The sequence below is a fragment of the Lipotes vexillifer genome, unplaced genomic scaffold (genome assembly GCF_000442215.2).
Source record: "Lipotes vexillifer unplaced genomic scaffold, Lipotes_vexillifer_v1.1 scaffold69, whole genome shotgun sequence".
In the NCBI taxonomy this organism is placed as follows: domain Eukaryota; kingdom Metazoa; phylum Chordata; class Mammalia; order Artiodactyla; family Lipotidae; genus Lipotes; species Lipotes vexillifer.
This window is the reverse complement of record NW_006790942.1, coordinates 3,278,660-3,297,375: the sequence shown is the minus strand read 5'-3', so window position 1 is coordinate 3,297,375 and position 18,716 is coordinate 3,278,660. Positions and strand designations below refer to the sequence as shown.

The window sequence follows — 18,716 nt, the reverse complement described above, 5'->3', positions numbered from 1 at the left end:
CTGCTCTCGGTATAAACTGTTCCCTCTGCCGGCATCACGCCCCTTTCCCCGTCTGGGCCTTCTCTTCTCCTGGGTGATCTCCCACTTAGCCTTCAAGGCTCAGCTTAGATGCCGTTTCCCTGGGGATCTCAGTAAGGCTGGGTCAGCTGCCCGTCTCCTTTCTCTGACCACAGCACTTCCTGCCCTCGGTGGTGACAGCGACAGTCCGTTTCCCTGTGTGGCTCCAAGCCCAGTATGTGTCAGGACTGCCTTATTCAGACCCATGCCTGAAAAGCCTAAAGCAGTCCTGGGACATAATGTGTATTCAGTCAGTATTTGTTAAATGAATGAACTTAGAAATGACATGACCTGGATTTGATGATTGTGGAGGCTGTGTAAGGGGTACCTAGGGTTTTATCATGCTGTTTTTCTCTGCTTTTGTGTATATTTGACATTTTCTGTCATGAAAAGATTTTTTAAAAATCATGGTTTTTAATTTCTAGATGATGTGTCTCATGTCTTGTTAAATTGCAAAAGACAAGAAACGGTGGGACAGAATCTGCTCCAATTCCGTACACATGCCTCAGGGGTATGAGTTTATTAAAATGGGTGTTCCAAGAAGGCCTGACGCCGCAGGGGACACCTGCACTCCATTTGTCCCCATCGTTGGGCCAGATCCACAAGTGTCACATTGGAGAAGCACAAAAATCAACAAACAGGATGGCAAGAACAAGGGGAGCCATTGTTCTGTCCAAAGCAGACAGCCTGTGACAGGCCGGGAGGGCTGTGTGGGCTCTGTGCGAGCCTCACCGAGCTGCCCAAGAACTTGTCAGAGGACCCTGATTTCTTCGAGCTGGACTTGGCTGAATTGGAAGGCTTTGCCTGGCATTTTATTATTATTATTATTTTAAATTTTTGGCTGCGTTGGGTCTTCATTACTGCTCGTGGGCTTTCTCTAGTTGTGGCGAGCGGGGGCTACTCTTCCTTGCGGTGCACGAGTGTCTCACTGCCTGTCTCAAGGCAGGGCTTCTCTTGTTGCAGAGCACAGGCTCTAGGCACACGGGCTTCAGTAGTTGTGGCTCGTGGGCTCTAGAGCGCAGGCTCAGTAGTTGTGGCGCACGGGCTCGGTAGTTGTGACTTGCAGGCTCTAGAGCACAGGCTCAGTAGTTGTGGTGCACAAGCTTAGTTGCTCCGCGGCATGTGGGATCTTCCCCGACCAGGGCTTGAACCCGTGTCCCCTGCATTGGCAGGTGGATTCTTAACCACTGAGCCACCACGGAAGCCCTGCCCGGCATTTTAAAAGGGGTGTTTTCCTTGAGGAGGCTGGAGGCTGGCACCGACTTGAAATGACACATTTTGGGGCCATTCAGGATTCATAGCTGTCATTAATTTCCTTTGGGACATGAGACATTTGGCTGAAGAAAGATTTTAACAGTGACCTCAGATTAAAGAGGTCAAGAGAAAACTTTACATCTCTGATTAGGGTTTCACCCACGTGGTGGGAAGGAAGCAGGGCAATAATGCATTTCTATCTACTAATCAATCAGCCAATCAATATTGACTGGGCTCTTACCATGTGCCCAGCAGGTGTGAGGAATAACTAGGTTAATAACTGTGCTGGGAGAAACCGGCTACAGATCAAGCACATGGGTCCTGGGGGTTCCCCAGGGAAGCCTGGATCATTGGACGCACGTTGTTTTTTAATATTCAAAGTATCTGATAAAAAAAAAAAAACCAACCAAATGAAATTATATGTGACAGGTATAACTGTTGTGATTTCATAGATGATAAAACCAAGACTCAGAGAATCAAACCCAACTTGGACCTGCATTCAAAGCCCATGCTTGCCATTCCAAAGGGATTGCTTTATGTCATCACAGTGCCTGGTGGCGGTTTGGACCTGGGCAGGCCGGAAGGACGCACGTAACTGAACTCCTGTAGTTGGGATAAAGGACGTCTTCCAGTCATCAGACTTTGATTAGTTACAACCCAGCCTCAAGTTTTACTAGTTTGAAATCCTGCAGTGCTTGCATTTCCACCAGATGTCACCATTTACCGTCCCTCACTCCCTCCAGTCTTTTAAAAAACAAGGGAGCACTGCGTTGCTCTTGGGATCCTCAGCATGGTGATTGCATCTGCGCCTGAGATGGAGGGTTGTGTGACAAGAAAGCCACTGGGCGCTGAATCTTGACTCAGCGAGGAGGAATTTGAAAATGTAGTCAGCCTTCCACTTCCCCGATTTCCTACAATCCAAAGGCATTCTTTTTTTTTTTCTCTCCCCCTTGTGATTTCATGTCTGTAAAAAACAGCCCATTTCTGATGGATGAGCCAAGCAGAGTTATCTGGCCTTTGGCCGAGACTGCATCGGACAGAGGAGGTTCTGGGGTGAAGGGAGGACACAGGGAGGATGCAGGGCGGCTGCGGTAGAAGCCCCGGCCAGATGGGGCTGGGGTGGGACCAGGCCACAGCGTGGCTTCTGGGGAGGGACCAGAGGCCGCCAAACACCGTGTCAGAGTTTATTTGCCCCCATTACACTCTTGGAAGAGTTCATGCTCGGGGATCTAATACTAACATTCCCTGCAGATTTTGTGAGCAGGAACGATACATTAGTTCATTTACATCTAAGTGCCAAATGACCGTGAGCTTCCTTTGTTTCTTAATGGGAGAAACCAGGCCAGAATGAGAGGCTGAGATGCCCAGGGTATATGCCTGGGGAAACCGGGGCAGGTGTGGGTGGGGGCAGAGCGAGGAGAACTTCTCGTCTCCCGGTTGGACCCAGGCTGATGGCTGTGGTGCCGGGCAGACCTTTGCTTCCTTCCCTCATAACTTGCCTCTCTCGATGTTGTCAGAATATACATGGGGCAATGACGGGTCCCCAAAGCCTGGGCTCCCCGAGGGGCCAACAAATGACGGACATGCCTGGCTTTCTTCTCTGAAACAGAAACTCTGGGAAAGGGGAGCCCTACAGATTTTGCTGACACTGGTGAGTTGTTAAAAACAGTCACTTTACAGCTATTTTTAGGAAAAGACAAAAACAGAGAAAAGGCAGTGATAGGACCTGGCACTTGTTTGCTGATCGGACACTTATTTGCCAACCCAGCAAACGTGTTCTGCAGCAAAAGTGTCCGTATGATTAAGTACAGGATGGTGCTGACGGAACAACGCTCTCTCTTCCACTGAAAACTTCAAAAAATACATCCTTCAGAACATGTGACCTTCTGGGCAAACGGTCACAGATCAGAGTCTCAAATAAACAGGACTAAATCTAACTTGCAGGAGCAGAGAGAGCAGATTTATTACAGAACTGGGAAATGTGGAGCGAAATTGGTAATATCAAATGCTTTTGATCATTTCTTTCTAGCCATGTTTTATTCATTCCATTTGGCCATGTTCTGCTCAACGATTTTTTACATAACCTCAAGCAACCTTTCCTGATAACTTATAGGTAAAAATAGTCATGTCCCCATGTGTCTGAGTTATCAGGTGACCCACACTGGATGCATCTGGTCTGACTCGAGAGCAGAGAGGGTCACACGAAAACTTCAGCGTCCACCCATGTCCCCTCGGGGAGGGGATGTATGCGGACTATACTACAGTCGTTGAGGGCCTCTCCACGGATCTTTGCTAATTAGGGATAAATAGAGGAGAAGTATGGATTTATCTCTGAGATGTGATCATAAAGCTCTTGAGCGATAGATGTCAAGATGCCCGAACCCAAACATCGAAATCAGGGCTCGCTCCTTTGAGTGCGTGGTTGCCTTCGGAGGTCCACACGCTGCTTCAAAGTTGCAGTCCCTCAAAACTCGTGCTGGACAGCTATTCAAGGCTGTCTCACAGCTAGTGGAATGGCCAGGGCTTTGACCCAGGCGTAGGCACCAGACCCCCCTGGGTTGGACTCTCTCTCCTGGGCACTGGCAGTGAGGCCGTGGAGAGGCAGCGACAGCCGAGTCTTGGTCTGAGCCTTTTCCACCACCTTCCACAGACCCCCGGGGTCAGGTTTCTGAGCTGCTCGGCTCCTGTCTCCCTGCTGTTTACTTTTCTTTTGTAGTCAGGTGCAGTTTGAACGGGCAGCTACAAAAATATGTTGAGACTATGCTTATGATATTTAATTCATTCTCAGTCTGTTTTTGAATAACAGTCCTTAGAATGGTCTCTCACTTGAAAATGAATCCTTATAATTTTTAGTGTTGAGAATTCAAAATCACATCAGCAAAATAGATTCTTATGGAAAAACGTATTTGGTTACATCATTGACGTCAAATTAAATTGCTTACGTAGTCTGCAATTTGGGTTTTACTCTTGAATATTTGAATATATGCCAATTGTCACTGCATAGTTTAAACTATTATCTTTCAACATAGTTGCTTCATTTTAAAACTACTTATTTCAGTCATTTAAAATGCAGTAACTATAAAACCATTTTGCAGAGGTTTCTAAAATAAGCTCTCAAATGATACAAGCCTAATCTGAATTGCTTTATGCACAGAATGGAAATAAATGGTTCGTATTGGACCTATAACACAAGATTACTATCTAAGATTCCCGGTAAATTTCATCTACATCTTTACCCTACAAGAAGGCAAAACTTTAAATATTCTAACACGTTTGCAGTTTTATGGTTTGGTGAAGGCTGGCTTGATTTCGGCAGGAAAGCCAACAACATGATGTTATGAGATCTTTTGCACAATGGAAATGAGACTTAGATATATTTCTTCCTAACCATAAATTTAAAATCTGAGAGCGATAAAATTTATGAATAAAAGTCTAAACAGCATGCCGAAGCCAAGAAGGAGTTTTTACAGTATACTTTTTAGACTTCCAGACAGGATCTTTTTGCCATTTAAAATTTTTTCTGAAAGGTTAAGTTCAATCTTGCTATCCAGTGAAAGTCTAAAGCATATACTAGCTGCTCCCACTGTGGTATATAAATAGAATATGGAAAGCTGTATTTATGTATTTATTTAATTAATTTTAAAGGGTAAATTCTAAGCTTTAGTCTTAGTGATTTTTAACAAAAATGTTTTTACTATGTTAATTTTCAAAATTAAAAAAAAATAATGAACTGAGCAAATATACTGACGAACCCTCATATCCATCACTGTTTCAACAGTTATCGGCATGTTGCCGGTTTTGCTTTGCCTATCTGCCCTACCTTCCTCTTGAAAGTTACAGTCATTTGTTCTGCAAACACTTCCGCGTGCCTCTTGGGACTTTTTGAAAAGCATAACTGCAGTCCCACTCGAGCCGCACATTTTTTTGTGCTACGCGGGCCTCGCACTGTTGTGGCCTCTCTCGTTGCGGAGCACAGGCTCCGGACGCGCAGGCTCAGCGACCGTGGCTCACGGGCCCAGCCGTTCCGCGGTACGTGGGATCTTCCCGGACCGGGGCACGAACCCGTAGCTCCTAGATAGGGAGGCGGACTCTTAATCACTGCGCCACCAGGGAAGCCCTGAGCTACACACGTTCTTTAGACAGTCAAGGGCACATCACAGCCTTTCCCTTGGCCGGCATCTGGCTCCACCCCCTCCAAGGCGCCCCTCCCTCCGCTTTAGAGATGCTGGTGAGGCAGAACTCTTCCAACTTTCTTCCACCAGACACGTCTCCTGCCTCCCTCGCTCTGCCAGTTAATCTGGAGAGGTAAGCCTCTTCCCTCATTCTTTTCCCCTTTCTTTTTATGATATAACCACACTTCTAAAGAAGAGTCACACTTTAGTCACTTTTTACCTCTATTGGTTCCATCTGATTAACTGTTTCAATAGTTAGCACCAATCCCTCCGAACCGTGACTGTCCCATTCGTGGGTTCTCATTTTGCCCTATCTTTTGTTGCTCTGACAAGAATTTTCATGTGATTATACAGGAAGTGCAGTTGTGTCATGTGTCATCCACGTCCTGGCATATCTTAAAATCTCTCTCTCTTGTGTTCAGGCATGAATGACACCTGGCTATGAATAAGTCTTGAGACACAGTGTTTTTTTCTTTTTTTCTTTTTGAAAGCTCTCTAGTTATAAGTCTATTGTTTTCAGTTACTTAGTGCTTCAGAGAATTATAAGGTAAAGTTTCTTTTTTGTGTCCTTGTAGGTAATCTCAGTTCCCCCCTTTTGGATATTTATAGAACTAGTGTCTTAATTTTTGAAATGTGAACCTTCTATGAAGATATTACTAGATTTAGTTTTTATTGTCTGACGGAATACAATATGTATTCTCAAATGGTTATATGAAATCTTTATTTATATCAGGAATATAAAATTGTATTTTTAAAGAAAATTGATTATTGCTAGTTCACTGCTCAGGTCCCCTTTCAACCTGCTCCTTTCGTCTGTCCCCAGGGGGGATTTCAAAGCTGTGTCCTCCGTATCCCTTATTTCCTCTCCTCCCTCATAATTTTAATTTATCTTTCTTCTCTGGGTTCTGATAGACGTTTTCAAACATTTCTTTATTTCGATATTTCCTACTTTGATAATTTTAATTTTTGTGGTGTCCAGTCTGCTATTAAAATCTCCCTCCTTTTCAAAATTGACAGCAGAATGTCTTATCTCCATGCAAAACTTCCTTCTCTACAGTTTTTGGTGATGTCTCACTCATCTGAGAAATGCAACATCTGCTTGAATATTATAATGAATAGAACACGGGCACGAGTTATTAAGATGTGTCTTCTCTGTCCTACGTGAGTATGCCGTGGTGGTTCAGTCAATGTCAACTGACAACAAAGCTACCAGTGGCAGCAGAAAGCACCTGGCTCCTTAGGCTGACTCTCCAGGCAGCGATGCTGGTTGGGCTGAAGAGAAGCCCTGTGTGGCTCTTGTCACACACCCTGCAAATCAAGCCGTGTGTGAGAATCCGGAGACACCAAAGAATAAGAGGCTTCTTACCATGTGCCCTGAGCCTGCTGTGACTGGTAACATACACGAAGCACTTCAGAGCCATCACTTTTAGAAATACTGCCATTCGTTTGTGTGTCCAGAAACTCCAGGTTTACAGTCTCAAGAACAAAAGCTAAGGGCTTCCCTGGTGGTGCAGTGGTTAAGAGTCCGCCTGCCAATGCAGGGGACATGGGTTCGAGCTCTGGTCCAGGAAGATCCCACATGCCATGGAGCAACTAAGCCCGTGAGCCACAACTACTGAAGCCTGTGCTCTAGAGCCTGCAAGGCACAACTACTGAGCCCACGAGCCACAACTGCTGAGCCTGTGCTCCACAACAGGAGAAGCCACTGCAATGAGAAGCCCGCGCACTGCAACGAAGACCCAACACAGCCAAAAATAAATAAATATATTCATTAAAAAAAAAAGAAAGAACAAAAGCTAAGTTTCAAACTCAAGCTAAGTTAGAAAACTACCTAATGCTATATATCCTCTAACCCATTCTCATTCAGAAAAACTTCAGATGAGCAAAGAAGCCCATAAAAATAATCTACCTTTGCTCAACCAAATTATTTGGTGGCGCTGGTGGAGATGTTTGCCTCTAAAAATATAATCCAGCGGCGAAGACCCAATCTTTAATGTAAAACCCTGAAAGACAATTATTTAAATTTTAAAAATGTTGGTAAACATGATCAAAACTTGTATTTAAAAGTTTTCATCTAAAACTTTGAAGAATAGGACTGATGTGGATCTCTTTGGTATAGTTATTTTCAGAGTAGAAAAATCTTGTGGAGAATGAAGACGCTGACACTGGGTTTTACATGATATTCCCACGGGCAGGAAGAATCACATTTTCCCAGAAGCCCCTGAGTCTGGAGGCTGGTGACCCCTCCTGCCTTTGCTCACCTGGAAACACCTGCAGTAGGAACCCAAGGATTCCCGGCTAACCCGTGCGCGCCAAGGACGGGAGATGTAACCACGACAAACTTCCAGATGAGCCTTTCCCTAAGCAGGTTTGTGAGCCTCTCAGGTGTTCAGCAGATTAGTACAGAATTCTTTTCAGAGGGTCTTCGGAAAGATAAGAACCACCTTTGTCCTTCTCAGCGAACTTACCCTTTCACAACTGGAGGCAGGACAGAACAATTTTGTCTTCTGAATACGTTAATGTGAAGGTGCTGGATACTAGAAGCATAATTCCTTTCTCACTAAGATATTTTTTCCTCTCTTCTTTCTTCTATCCTTTTTGCCACACAAAGCTCCGCTGTCTTCATAGGTGCCCTTTGGGGCCTTGGAATTGGTTTCTCTCCTTTTAGTGTGTAATGTCTCAAAACAAGTGCTTTGATCAGATGCTCAAGGGGTCACACATCTGGAACAGGAGAGCACTTAGGAGTCTGTACTCTTAGAGGGGCATCGACATTGAAATGATATGAACAATAATTTTGTGTAGAACACTTTCTTGTCTAAGCTCTGACCACTTTTATTACTGGGAAGGAATGCACACACATATACGTATATATCTGTATTGATAGATGGATGGGTAGATGACTTGATTTATTGCCAGTGTGGCTGGAAAGTTTCCTCTCTCTCACGTTTATTATTAGAAAGAGGGACTGGTCCAGGGAGCACCCCACCTTCCGCTTGTACTTTGTGCCCTGAATGGAAGGAAGCAAAAATCCTTGTGGAGAAAAAAGAATTCTGACGAAGCCAAGTTTGTGAGTGAGTGTGTGTGTGTGTGTGTGTGTGTGTGGTGTGTGCGCGTGTGTATGTTTGGGGAATATTAATTTATTTTGTAGTAAATTCGTGGCTGTGTTGGGCTGCTTTGGGCAGGATGCACAGAGAAATCACTATTGAGGCTACTGGCTTCAAGCCCACGAGATTATAGCCTGCTTCTAAAGCACTGCCAGAATCTATCGAATTAGTAATGAAATCAGTGTCAGAAAAACCTAGGTTCAAATCACCACTCAGCTGACTTCACACATGTAACCAAACGTTTTTCCAAACTTGTTTTCTCATCTCTAAAACAGGCCTAACGACATCAGTGCTACTGACCTAATGAAATTGGTTAAGAATCCAAATAAAAAGAACACAGGAAGAACCACAATAAATGTAGGCAACACATTTATGCGACACAAATGTGTTGTTGTTTTCAGTCTAACCTGCCTTTGGAGGGCTTTTACTTTTTTTTAATTTTTCATTTTGAAATAATTATAGATTCACCAGAAGTTCCAAAAAAGGATGTACACAATGGTCCCATGCACCCTTCATCCAGTTTCGCCCAATGGGAACTTCATAAGTCATACAACATCAAAACCAGGAGACTGACATTGGTACAATTCTAAGAGCTTACTCAGATTTCACAAGTGTGTGTGTGAGTGTAGTTCTATGCAATTTTATCACATGTGTAGGTTTGTGTAACCACCGAAATCAAGATAAAGAAGTGTTTCATCCCTGCAAAGCTCCCTCAAACCACCCCTTTGTAGCTGCATCCACCACCCTCACCATTCTAGTCTTTGGTAGTCACTAATCTATTCTCCGTTTCTATAATTTTATTTTAACAATGTTATATAAATGGCATCATACAGAATGTGACCTTTTGGAATTGGCTTTTTTCACTCAGCCTCATTCCCTTGAGACTGAGCCCAGGGGCAGTGTCAGTAGTTCATTCCTTTTGCATAACAGTAGTTGATTCCTCTTAGTTGGTTCATCGTGTTCCATGGCACGGATGTACCACAGTTTATTTAATCCTTCATCCCTTGAAGGACTTTTGGGTTGTTTCTAGTTTGGGGCTATTATGAATAAAGCAGCTGTGAACATTAGCATATGGAGTCTGTGTGAACATAGGTTTTCATTTCTCTGGGGTAAATGCCCAATAGTGAAATTGCTGGACCGTACGATAGTTGCATGTTTAGTTTTGTAAGAAACTGCCCAATTGTTTTCCAGACTGTCTGTACCATTTTGCCGTCCTACCAGCAATCTTTGAGTGATCTAGAAATTGGTTTCGTCACTATGTTTCATTTTAGCCGTTCTGATAGGTGAGTAGTGATATTTCATTGTGTTTTAGCTTGCATTTCCCTAGTGGTAATGATGCTGACTATCTTTTCATGTGTTTATTTGCCATCTGTGTGTGCTGTTTGATGAAATGCCTGTTCACGTCTTTTGCCCACATCCTACCTGGAATGTTTGGGTTTTTTATTCTTGAGTTTTGAGAGTTCTTTATATTTCTAATTACAAGGTCTTTGTCAGATGTGGGGTTTGCAAATATTTTCTCAAAGTCTGAAACTTGTCTCTACATCCTCTTAAATAGGGTCTTTGGCGGAGCAAAGGTTTTTATTTTTGATGGGATCCAATTTATCAATTTTTCTTCCATGAACTATGCTTTTGCTATATAAGAACTCTGCCTGGGCTTCCCTGGTGGCGCAGTGGTTGAGAGTCCGCCTGCCGATACAGGGGACACGGGTTCGTGCCCCGGTCCGGGAGGATCCCACGTGCCGCGGAGTGGCTGGGCCCCTGAGCCATGGCCGCTGAGCCTGCGTGTCCGGAGCCTGTGCCCCGCAACGGGAGAGGCCACAGCAGTGAGAGGCCTGCGTACCGCAAAAAGAAACAAAAAGAACTCTGCCTGCCTTAGGTTATAAAGATTTCCTATCATTTTTTCCTAAAAGTTTTACAGTTTTACAGATAGTTGTGCATTTAAGACCGTGGTCTCTGGGCATCTAGACACATTTCAGCCCATGTTTTGCTTACTTCTTTCCATTTCTAGATATTATTTCATGTCTACCTTAAATGTCACCTTTTCCACTCTTTCATTAGGCCTTTTTCAGTTGTTTTACTCCATATCAATCATATTCCATCTCAGTGTCTTACTGCCTTACTGATTGAAAGGGTGTAATCACATAGATGGCCTCTAGTATTGACAGGACTCATGCTGATAGGATGCAATTTTGATAACACTGTGAGTCTGCAGAGAGGAAGGACAAAATCTTTCTCTTTCTCAAAACTTAGCCCAAGGTTTTGCAGATAGTAAGGACTCAGTGATATTTGTAGAATTAAATGCATTGCGTTCTACCATCCTGATCCTTGCTAGATGAGGGACATGGCCGCCTAAATGTGCATCTGTATTCAGACGCAATAGAAAAAGGCAACACTGAGTGGAGAGGCCAGTCGCATCCCACTGGATCACTCCTGACTGCTTGCACCTGCTGCTGCACAGGCTGGGACCTGAGTACCTGGGTTAATGAGGTCAGGATGGCAGCTCGGAGGGCCCAGCGCCCCAGGGCTGTCGATTCCAGGATGCTGTCGGAATGTGTACTGCACATTCATAGATACTTTCCAGTCCTTTGCCTATGACTCTGCTTAAAGCATACTCTCCAAGGCAGTTAGAACTTTGAAATTATATGTGTGTATGCACATATTATATATATACATACATGTATATTATATATATGCACACATGACATATACTGTTATTGCTGCCTGCTCCCTCAGAGTTGTCTCCAAATTCTACCTTTCAGAAATTTCTTTTGTGTGTGTTGCCTTCATTTAGATGCCCATTAATTAAGGACTTCTGGCCATTCTACCCCATTTCATTCTAGTTTCCTAAAGACCTAGTGTTTCGGTGATAGGAGGAGGTGTGGAAATTCATGTATTATTTGTCTGAAAGCTCAAAAGTAAAGGTCAGTACATTCCTACAGAAAAAGGTTCCTGATGACTAAAAAAACCCACAATTTTTCTTCTCCTTGTGCCAGTTGGTTAAAATAACATTGGGGAAAGGGCAGATCCAGATAATTAGAGTCTACAAATAAATAATGATTATTATGAGGATATGAGCATAGGGACAGATAGATTTTCTAGTGCTACAGGATTTGGACAGGTTTTTGCTGTCGTAGGATTTGCAGCATTTAATTCTGAGTTCTGATCATTATTTGTCAGAGGTATTAACACGTGCCCATCTCCCTCCATATGAATAACCTTTTAAGAGGTGGTTCTATTTATAGTTAAAAGGATTTACAGACTTAAACTGTACTTTCTGCAAAGATACACACAATACTGAGCAGGAAAATGCTTACTCTTTAGGGAAATCATGTTATCTAGTGGCAGAATTCATGCTTAGGAAATTCACCTAGGAAACTATGACTTTAGGAAAAAAACCCCTAAGCCCCTTAATGTTCTTATGTGCCTGTATTAGTTTATCAGTTTGTTTTCTCGAGCAATTTTTGTAGAAAGCTTTTCATTACTATATGGGATATAATTTTTATATCAGAGAAAAATATCTAAGGGTTAATATCAAGAACCACAAAAATCTATGTCTAGGTTTTTTGCTTTTTAAAACATTACCTCCTGAAACATACAAACAAACAAAATGTGATTGTTTGCCTTGGTAAAGGGAAGTTGTTTAGATTGGAGAAAACTGGAAGGATCAGGTAATTATTAAGGTTCTAGTTTTTCTCTTGGGTTTGGTTTGGAAGCATTTTTGATACATCATCAATAAGATAGAGTGATCACTGGCACTAAAGCTTGCTTGTGGTTTTGTATCCTTTCTGGATAAACCCTTTCCTTGTCAAGAAAGGTCACGGACTGTGGAGATGGTCTTACCTTGACATTGTGCCTGGCCATGGTGCCTCCTTCATTTTCCATGGTTTGATGAACGTTCGCATTATATTCCTCAGCCCTGGGCGGGAGCAGAAATTCTATCCGCATAGATGGTCTGGAGAAATGTTTCTGGAGGTCTTCTTGGTTGTCTGGTGAAAGCCTAGGCATGTTTTTACAATAAAGTCTCCAAATGAGTCCTGTAGCTTGATTTTAACACCACCAGCCCAGGGTCCACTCTATTTCTCTTCCTTTGGCTGGTGCTCGTCTGTTGCTCAGTCTGCTGGGCGCCTCCCTGCAAAGTTACATCAACTGAAGCAAAAGGATTATCTGTGTTGTGGGTCAGCAGTTTATCCACAGACCGTTAGCTCTATTCCAGGATGAGCCTCTGATTTTGAGCATCCAGGTATGTTACGACTGCCCTCTACAGGTAGCAGTGTATTCCTAATTCAAATTGAATGCTAAGTCAAAACTGAAAGACATGATTCAAGTGATATATTGCTTAGTATATCATGATAAAGGAAATAGATTGCGTGGCACAGTTCTGTGTTCGTAGTGTGTGATACTTGACAATTTGGGGCTATACACTCAAGAGGCAGAGGAGCCACCAGATCTATCTAGGTCTCTTAAAAGGTCACTTTAGTAGCAGTCAGCTTTGTGGATGGAAATGTGTGCTAAACTCATACCCAAACTTAAGCCCAAGAATTATTACAGTTTTTACTTAGGTCATATAGAATTAATTGAAGTGATTTTCTTAGGCGGTAACTAGTCCTCTAATGATTAAGCCAAGACTTGGCTTCTACATCATACTTCCTATTCCTATTTGTAAAGTGCTTTATAAATATAAGATTATTAAACAGAGTGCAAATAGATAGACCGTAATACCTTTTTCTCAAACGGTATCTAATGCCCAAGTAGCCTCTGCTGGCTCTGGGGGTGCACAGAGGTAAGGATCCCAGGTATGTATTACTGGGGACTACAGACTGGAGAAGTTTCCTTTATAAAATGATCCCAGGCCCCCAAAACTGACATACAAAACTAACACAATCCCCAGCAACATCCCAGCTCCCTTTTTTGCAGAAATTGACCAAGCCGATTCTAAAATTTATATGAGATTGTAAGGGACCCAGAATATCCAAAACAATCTAAAAAATAAGAACAGAGTTAGAGAATTCACACTTCTCAATTTGAAAAATTACTACAAAGCTACAGTAACTAAGACTGGGGTGCTGGCATAAGGATAGACACATATATCAACGTAATAGAATTGAGAGTCCAGAAATGAACCCACACATTTATGGTCAGTTGATTTTTGACGAAGGTGCCAAGACAATTCAATTGGGAAAGAACTGTCTTTTCTGCAAATGGTGCCGGAACAACGGGATGGCCTCAGGCATAAAAATTAAGTTGGACCTCACACCACATTAAAAACTGAACTTGGACTTTCCTGGTGGCACAGTGGTTAAGAATCTGCCTGCCAATGCAGGGCACATGGGTTCGAGCCCTGGTCTGGGAAGATCCCACATGCTGCAGAGCAAGTAAGCCCGTGCGCCACGACTACCGAGCCTGCGCTCTAGAGTCCGCGAGCCACAACTACTGAAGCCTGTGTGCCACAACTACTGAGCCCGCGTGCCACAATTACTGAAGCCCGTGCGCCTAGAGCCCGTGCTCCGCAACAAGAGAAGCCACCGCAATGAGAAGCCCGCACACCGCAACGAAGAGTGGCCCCCGCTCGCCACAACTAGAGAAAACCCCGCGTGCAGCAATGAAGACCCAATGCAGCCAAAAATAAATAAATAAATAAATTTATTTAAAAAAAAAACTGAACTCAAAATGAATCATAGACTAAAATATAAGAGTTAAGACTATAATACTCTTGAACGAAAACATAGGAGAAAATATTTGTGACCTTGGATTAGGCCAAGCCTTCTTAGGTTCAATACCAAAAGCGCAAGTGACAAAAGAAAAAAATAGGTATACTTGACTTCGTCAAAATAAAAAACGTTTGCTCTTTAAAGGACATCATGAAGAAAATGAAAAGACACCCACAAAATAGGGGAAAATGTGGCAAATCATACATACATAATAAGGGACTTGTATCCAGAATATAAAAAGAGCTCTTAAAAAAAACAACTAGAAATGAGTGAATTGTCTAAATAGACATTTCTCAAAAGAAGATATGCAAATGGCCAAAAAGCATATGAAAAGATGCTCCACATCTTTAGCCACTGGGGAAATGCAAGTCAAAATCACTAATGGATACCACATCACACCCAACACGTTGGCTTTAGTAAAAAAGACAGACCATCACAAGTGATAGTGAGGATGCAGAGCGACTGGGACTCTCATACGCTTCTGGTGGGAGTGTAGAATGACGCAGCCACTTTGGGAAATAGTCTGGCGGCAGCAATTCCCTTGTAGATATGCACTGAAGCAAGAGAAGTGAAACATATGTTCACCAAAGACACGCAAATGTCCAGTAATTGGAATCCACCCACATGCCCATCGACTGGTGAGCAGATAGACAAAGTGAGGTATATCCACACAATGGAATATTATTCAGCCATAAAAAGGAATGAAGCACTGATACGTACCGCCACATGAATGAACCTGGAACGTTATGTTAAGTGGGAAGAGCCAGTCACAAAAGACCACGTATTGTATAACTCCAAGTATAAGAAAATGTCCAGAACAGGCAAATCTATAGATACAGAACGTACTGATACTTTAGTGATTGCCTAGGGTAGGAGGGTCTGGGGAGAGATGGAGAATGATTGCTAATGAGTAAGAGGTTTCTCTTAGGGGAGATGAAAAATGTTATTACACTGATTGCAGTGATGGTTGCCCAACCCTGGGAATATACTGAAGATCTGAGGGTCTAAGGACCTGGTGTTTGGCTCTGGATTCTCAGAACGAAAATGGAATAGGTGGTATCAGTAGACTCAGATTGACCTGTGTGATTTCTGGAGCTGGAAGGGACCAAGACACCAAGAGTGTCTTGTCCTCCTTCCCATCATCATCTTCATTTTGTGGATGGGGAAACGTGCATGGGATATCAGGTGATGTGTCCAAGGGCTACATGTGATAGTACAGTTGGGACCAGCCTCCACATCTCCATACCCTGGGGCCGGAAACCATGGCTCTGCACCACCCTGCAAACCAAATCGTTTGCGTTTCTCTTTAAGGATGTCATTTAGGCCCACCAGCCTTTTCCTCACTTCCCCACTCTCATTTCTGCATCTTCTATTCTGGTGTCAAACATTGGAGGAAACATTTCCTTTGAACATTTGTTAATTTCTCTTAGCACTTTCCCCACACTTGTAAACATTCTCCCTCTCAGAAACTTCTTTCTACTTAAAAATTATTTGTATGAACGTTCTTTCATCTTCTTAAGTTTAATTTGTTAATGATTTTTATCTAAGTAAGTCTCCTAATAAAACATTGCACACACAGTGCTTCTGAGATCCTAGTAAACATTTTTTCATATTTGAGCGTGTGTGTGTGTGTGTGTGTGTGTGTGTGTGTGTACACATCTAGTGGAACTGCAGCACTGACTGGCATTCCCTGGAATTCTCTGTAAAGCAAGTGTCCTGGAGATTGCAGGAAGGAGAGTTTGTATGAGAAAAGAATTTTACAATTTGTTGAAGGTGAGTAAAGTACTTATTGACAAATGTGTATTTATTTTGCTTTATTCCCAAGTATAAGGACATTTCCTAAAGGGTCAGTGTAACAGGCAGGATGGAGAGACTTGCATCTAAGAGCGTAAACATCTCAGAATGCGTGGAAGCTGATGGATGTTAACCCATGCAACTCCTAGAGGAAGCTGAAGAAGGCAAGGAGATGGATTCTCCTCTGGAGCCTGGGGAGCGGCGTGGAGAACTCAGCCCAGCCAAACATCCGCAGCCCAGTGACACCCACCTCAGACTTCTGCCCTAGAGAACTGTAAGATAATACATTTGTGTTGCTTTAAACCAGTAAATCTGTGACAATTCGTTACAGCAGCAATAGAAAAAGAATACAATATTATATACTATTCCTACTGTGTTTATTTGTAATCAGTGTATAATATTAGTTTTGTTTTCAAAACTTGACCTAAATTTAACATTTGTAGGAGAAATGTATTGGTTATACCTACAAATCTCTTTCAGCAGTTATCAAAAACAATATGCTATTATATTATACTCGCTCACTAGTTGCAGTGTAGCGTTACTCATTACTATCTTAAAGAGGGAAGCTGAGGCCTGGACTGGGGAAAACTTCGGCTCAAAACGGGGTTTTCAGAAAAATACAGGATTTAAAAATACTATTAAATTTGAATTTTAATTAAACAGGAATAGTTTTGGTTTTTTAGTATAATTGCAGCTGTGGCATGGAACATCCACTGTTCGCTAAATCTGCAACCCCAGGGCAAGATAACTTTTGTGACCCATGTCTCAGCATCAGTTTCATATTGAGACTCGGAATAAGAACGCCTGCTTCACTGACTTGTCAAACCCAAGTGAAAGTCAACCGATTTCAAAGCACTAAATTAAACTTTTCAGAATGACGGTTGAGCTAGGTGAGTTTTGGCCCGGCCCTTCCCCTCGGACTCCGTCCCGGGCCGCCGGGTCTCGGGGTGCGGGGTTGCCGCGTGTCCGGCCCGCCCCCAGCCCCGCGTTCAGAGAAACCCTCTCGCGCGCAGGGCGCTCCTCTGGCTGTTTTGGGCCCTCCCGGCCTCCGCCTTCCGGGCGGTCACGTGCCTCGGCTCACGTGACCGGCGCTCCTGTCGTTCCACTGCGGCAGCTGCGGCTTCCTCCTACCTGTAAGGCCCTTCACGTCCGCTCGGTACCGAGTCGCACTCGCTTTCTGGTGCTGCGTCCCCGCCGCCGCTCAGGCCTGCGGACTCGGCAGGAGACCCGATTGGGCGCCCCAGCACGGCGGCGGTCCCGACTTCGGACCGCCGCATCTTCCCGCCGCCTTGGGGTGAGTTGGAGGTTCCCGCGAGTCCGCTGGGTGAGGCCGCGCTCGGGTCGTGCCGTCTGCGGCCCCGGTCCGGGTCCCCGACTCCTACCCCGACCCCGGCGAGGCGAGCTTGCGGTTTCTCCGCTTCCCTGGAGCGCGCTGGCTTCTGCCGCCCAGGCGCCGCCTGCCTGCCTCCGGCCCCGGTTCCCCGATTTCTTGCCTTCCGGGCCTCAGCGTGGTTTTCGAAACTGCGGAGCCTTCCCAGCAGAGAAGGGCAGGGGAGAGAGGGTGGACGGGTGAAAGGTGCTTTCCCCAGGATTGGGCCGGCTGGGGGTTCGAGTTGTTCAGGGACCTAGGTGACCGCCCTGAGGCACTTTCAGCCGCCGCAGGAGGGGCCCGCTGGGGCTGAGCCTGCTTGATTCCAGGTTCCAGCTTGGCCCGGACGGAGTCTGTTTTCACCTGGGCCCAGCCAGTCCGCATGACCCGTGTTTGCTCATGCAGCACATCCTCAGATGTAGAGGTTGCTTCCAAACTGACTAAGGTCATTGGGATCCTGGAATAGAATTTGGGGTGTGGTCATAACTATGAGCTTGTATTTTGTAAACCGGGACTTATATTTTGTGTCGTGATAAAATCAGGCTTAAGCTTTTAAGTTTAGGAGTGAGAATTACTTAAAAGCTCATTATTGTAGGATCATATTATCAGACCAGTCTCTCATTGTTGGCTGAGCCTAAACTGTAATCTTTATTTGTTTCAAAAAATTCTCCCAATATTGATTTTGAAGCTGCTATAAATTTTGATTGAAAAAAGAAAGCTCTGTTTTCTAAGATACTGCATTCCCACTTTGGGTGTTTTGAGTAAATAATGTTAGAAAGGACATGTAGGTTTTTCATATGCCACTTTAAAATGATGCTTAGTCAATGTAAATAAAATAATTGGTCCTATCTGTACTATGCAGGTTCTTATTTTTTCTCTGTCAGAAGAGGAAAGTTGATCTCAACTGTATACATTTAAAATACTTTCCTATTTTGTATGCCTATTCTAAGCGTGGTTTCTTAATTCAGTATCTTACATGGTTACTCAAAATCTTACTGCAATATTGGTGCCAATAGTTAGAAAACCTTTCATGGAAAAGTAAAAACCTTTAGAGAACACTTATATGGAACAGTGCATAACGGGACAAGATTTGAAATATAATGGCATAACTATTTAATATTTAGGATATTTAGTATTTGAGTTGAATGCTTGTAGAGATTAAGGTGATAATGATGCTATTGCTAATAATAATAGTAGTAGTTGTTAAAAAAACAATCACACCTTGTATTCTGGTTTTCCCTTGCATCAAAATTGAAGG

At 43.6% G+C, this 18,716-nt stretch overlaps 1 protein-coding gene across 1 annotated transcript in view; it reads right to left on the bottom strand.

Moving 5' to 3' along the window:
- RGS20 (regulator of G protein signaling 20) overlaps positions 1-12,592 on the bottom strand; it is an 80,748-nt gene extending 68,156 nt beyond the window's left edge. Inside the window, 1 exon segment of the mRNA XM_007464023.1 lies at positions 12,428-12,592. Within this exon segment, the coding sequence (XP_007464085.1) occupies positions 12,428-12,592 (165 nt within the window).
- Between the last annotated feature and the right edge of the window lie 6,124 nt (positions 12,593-18,716).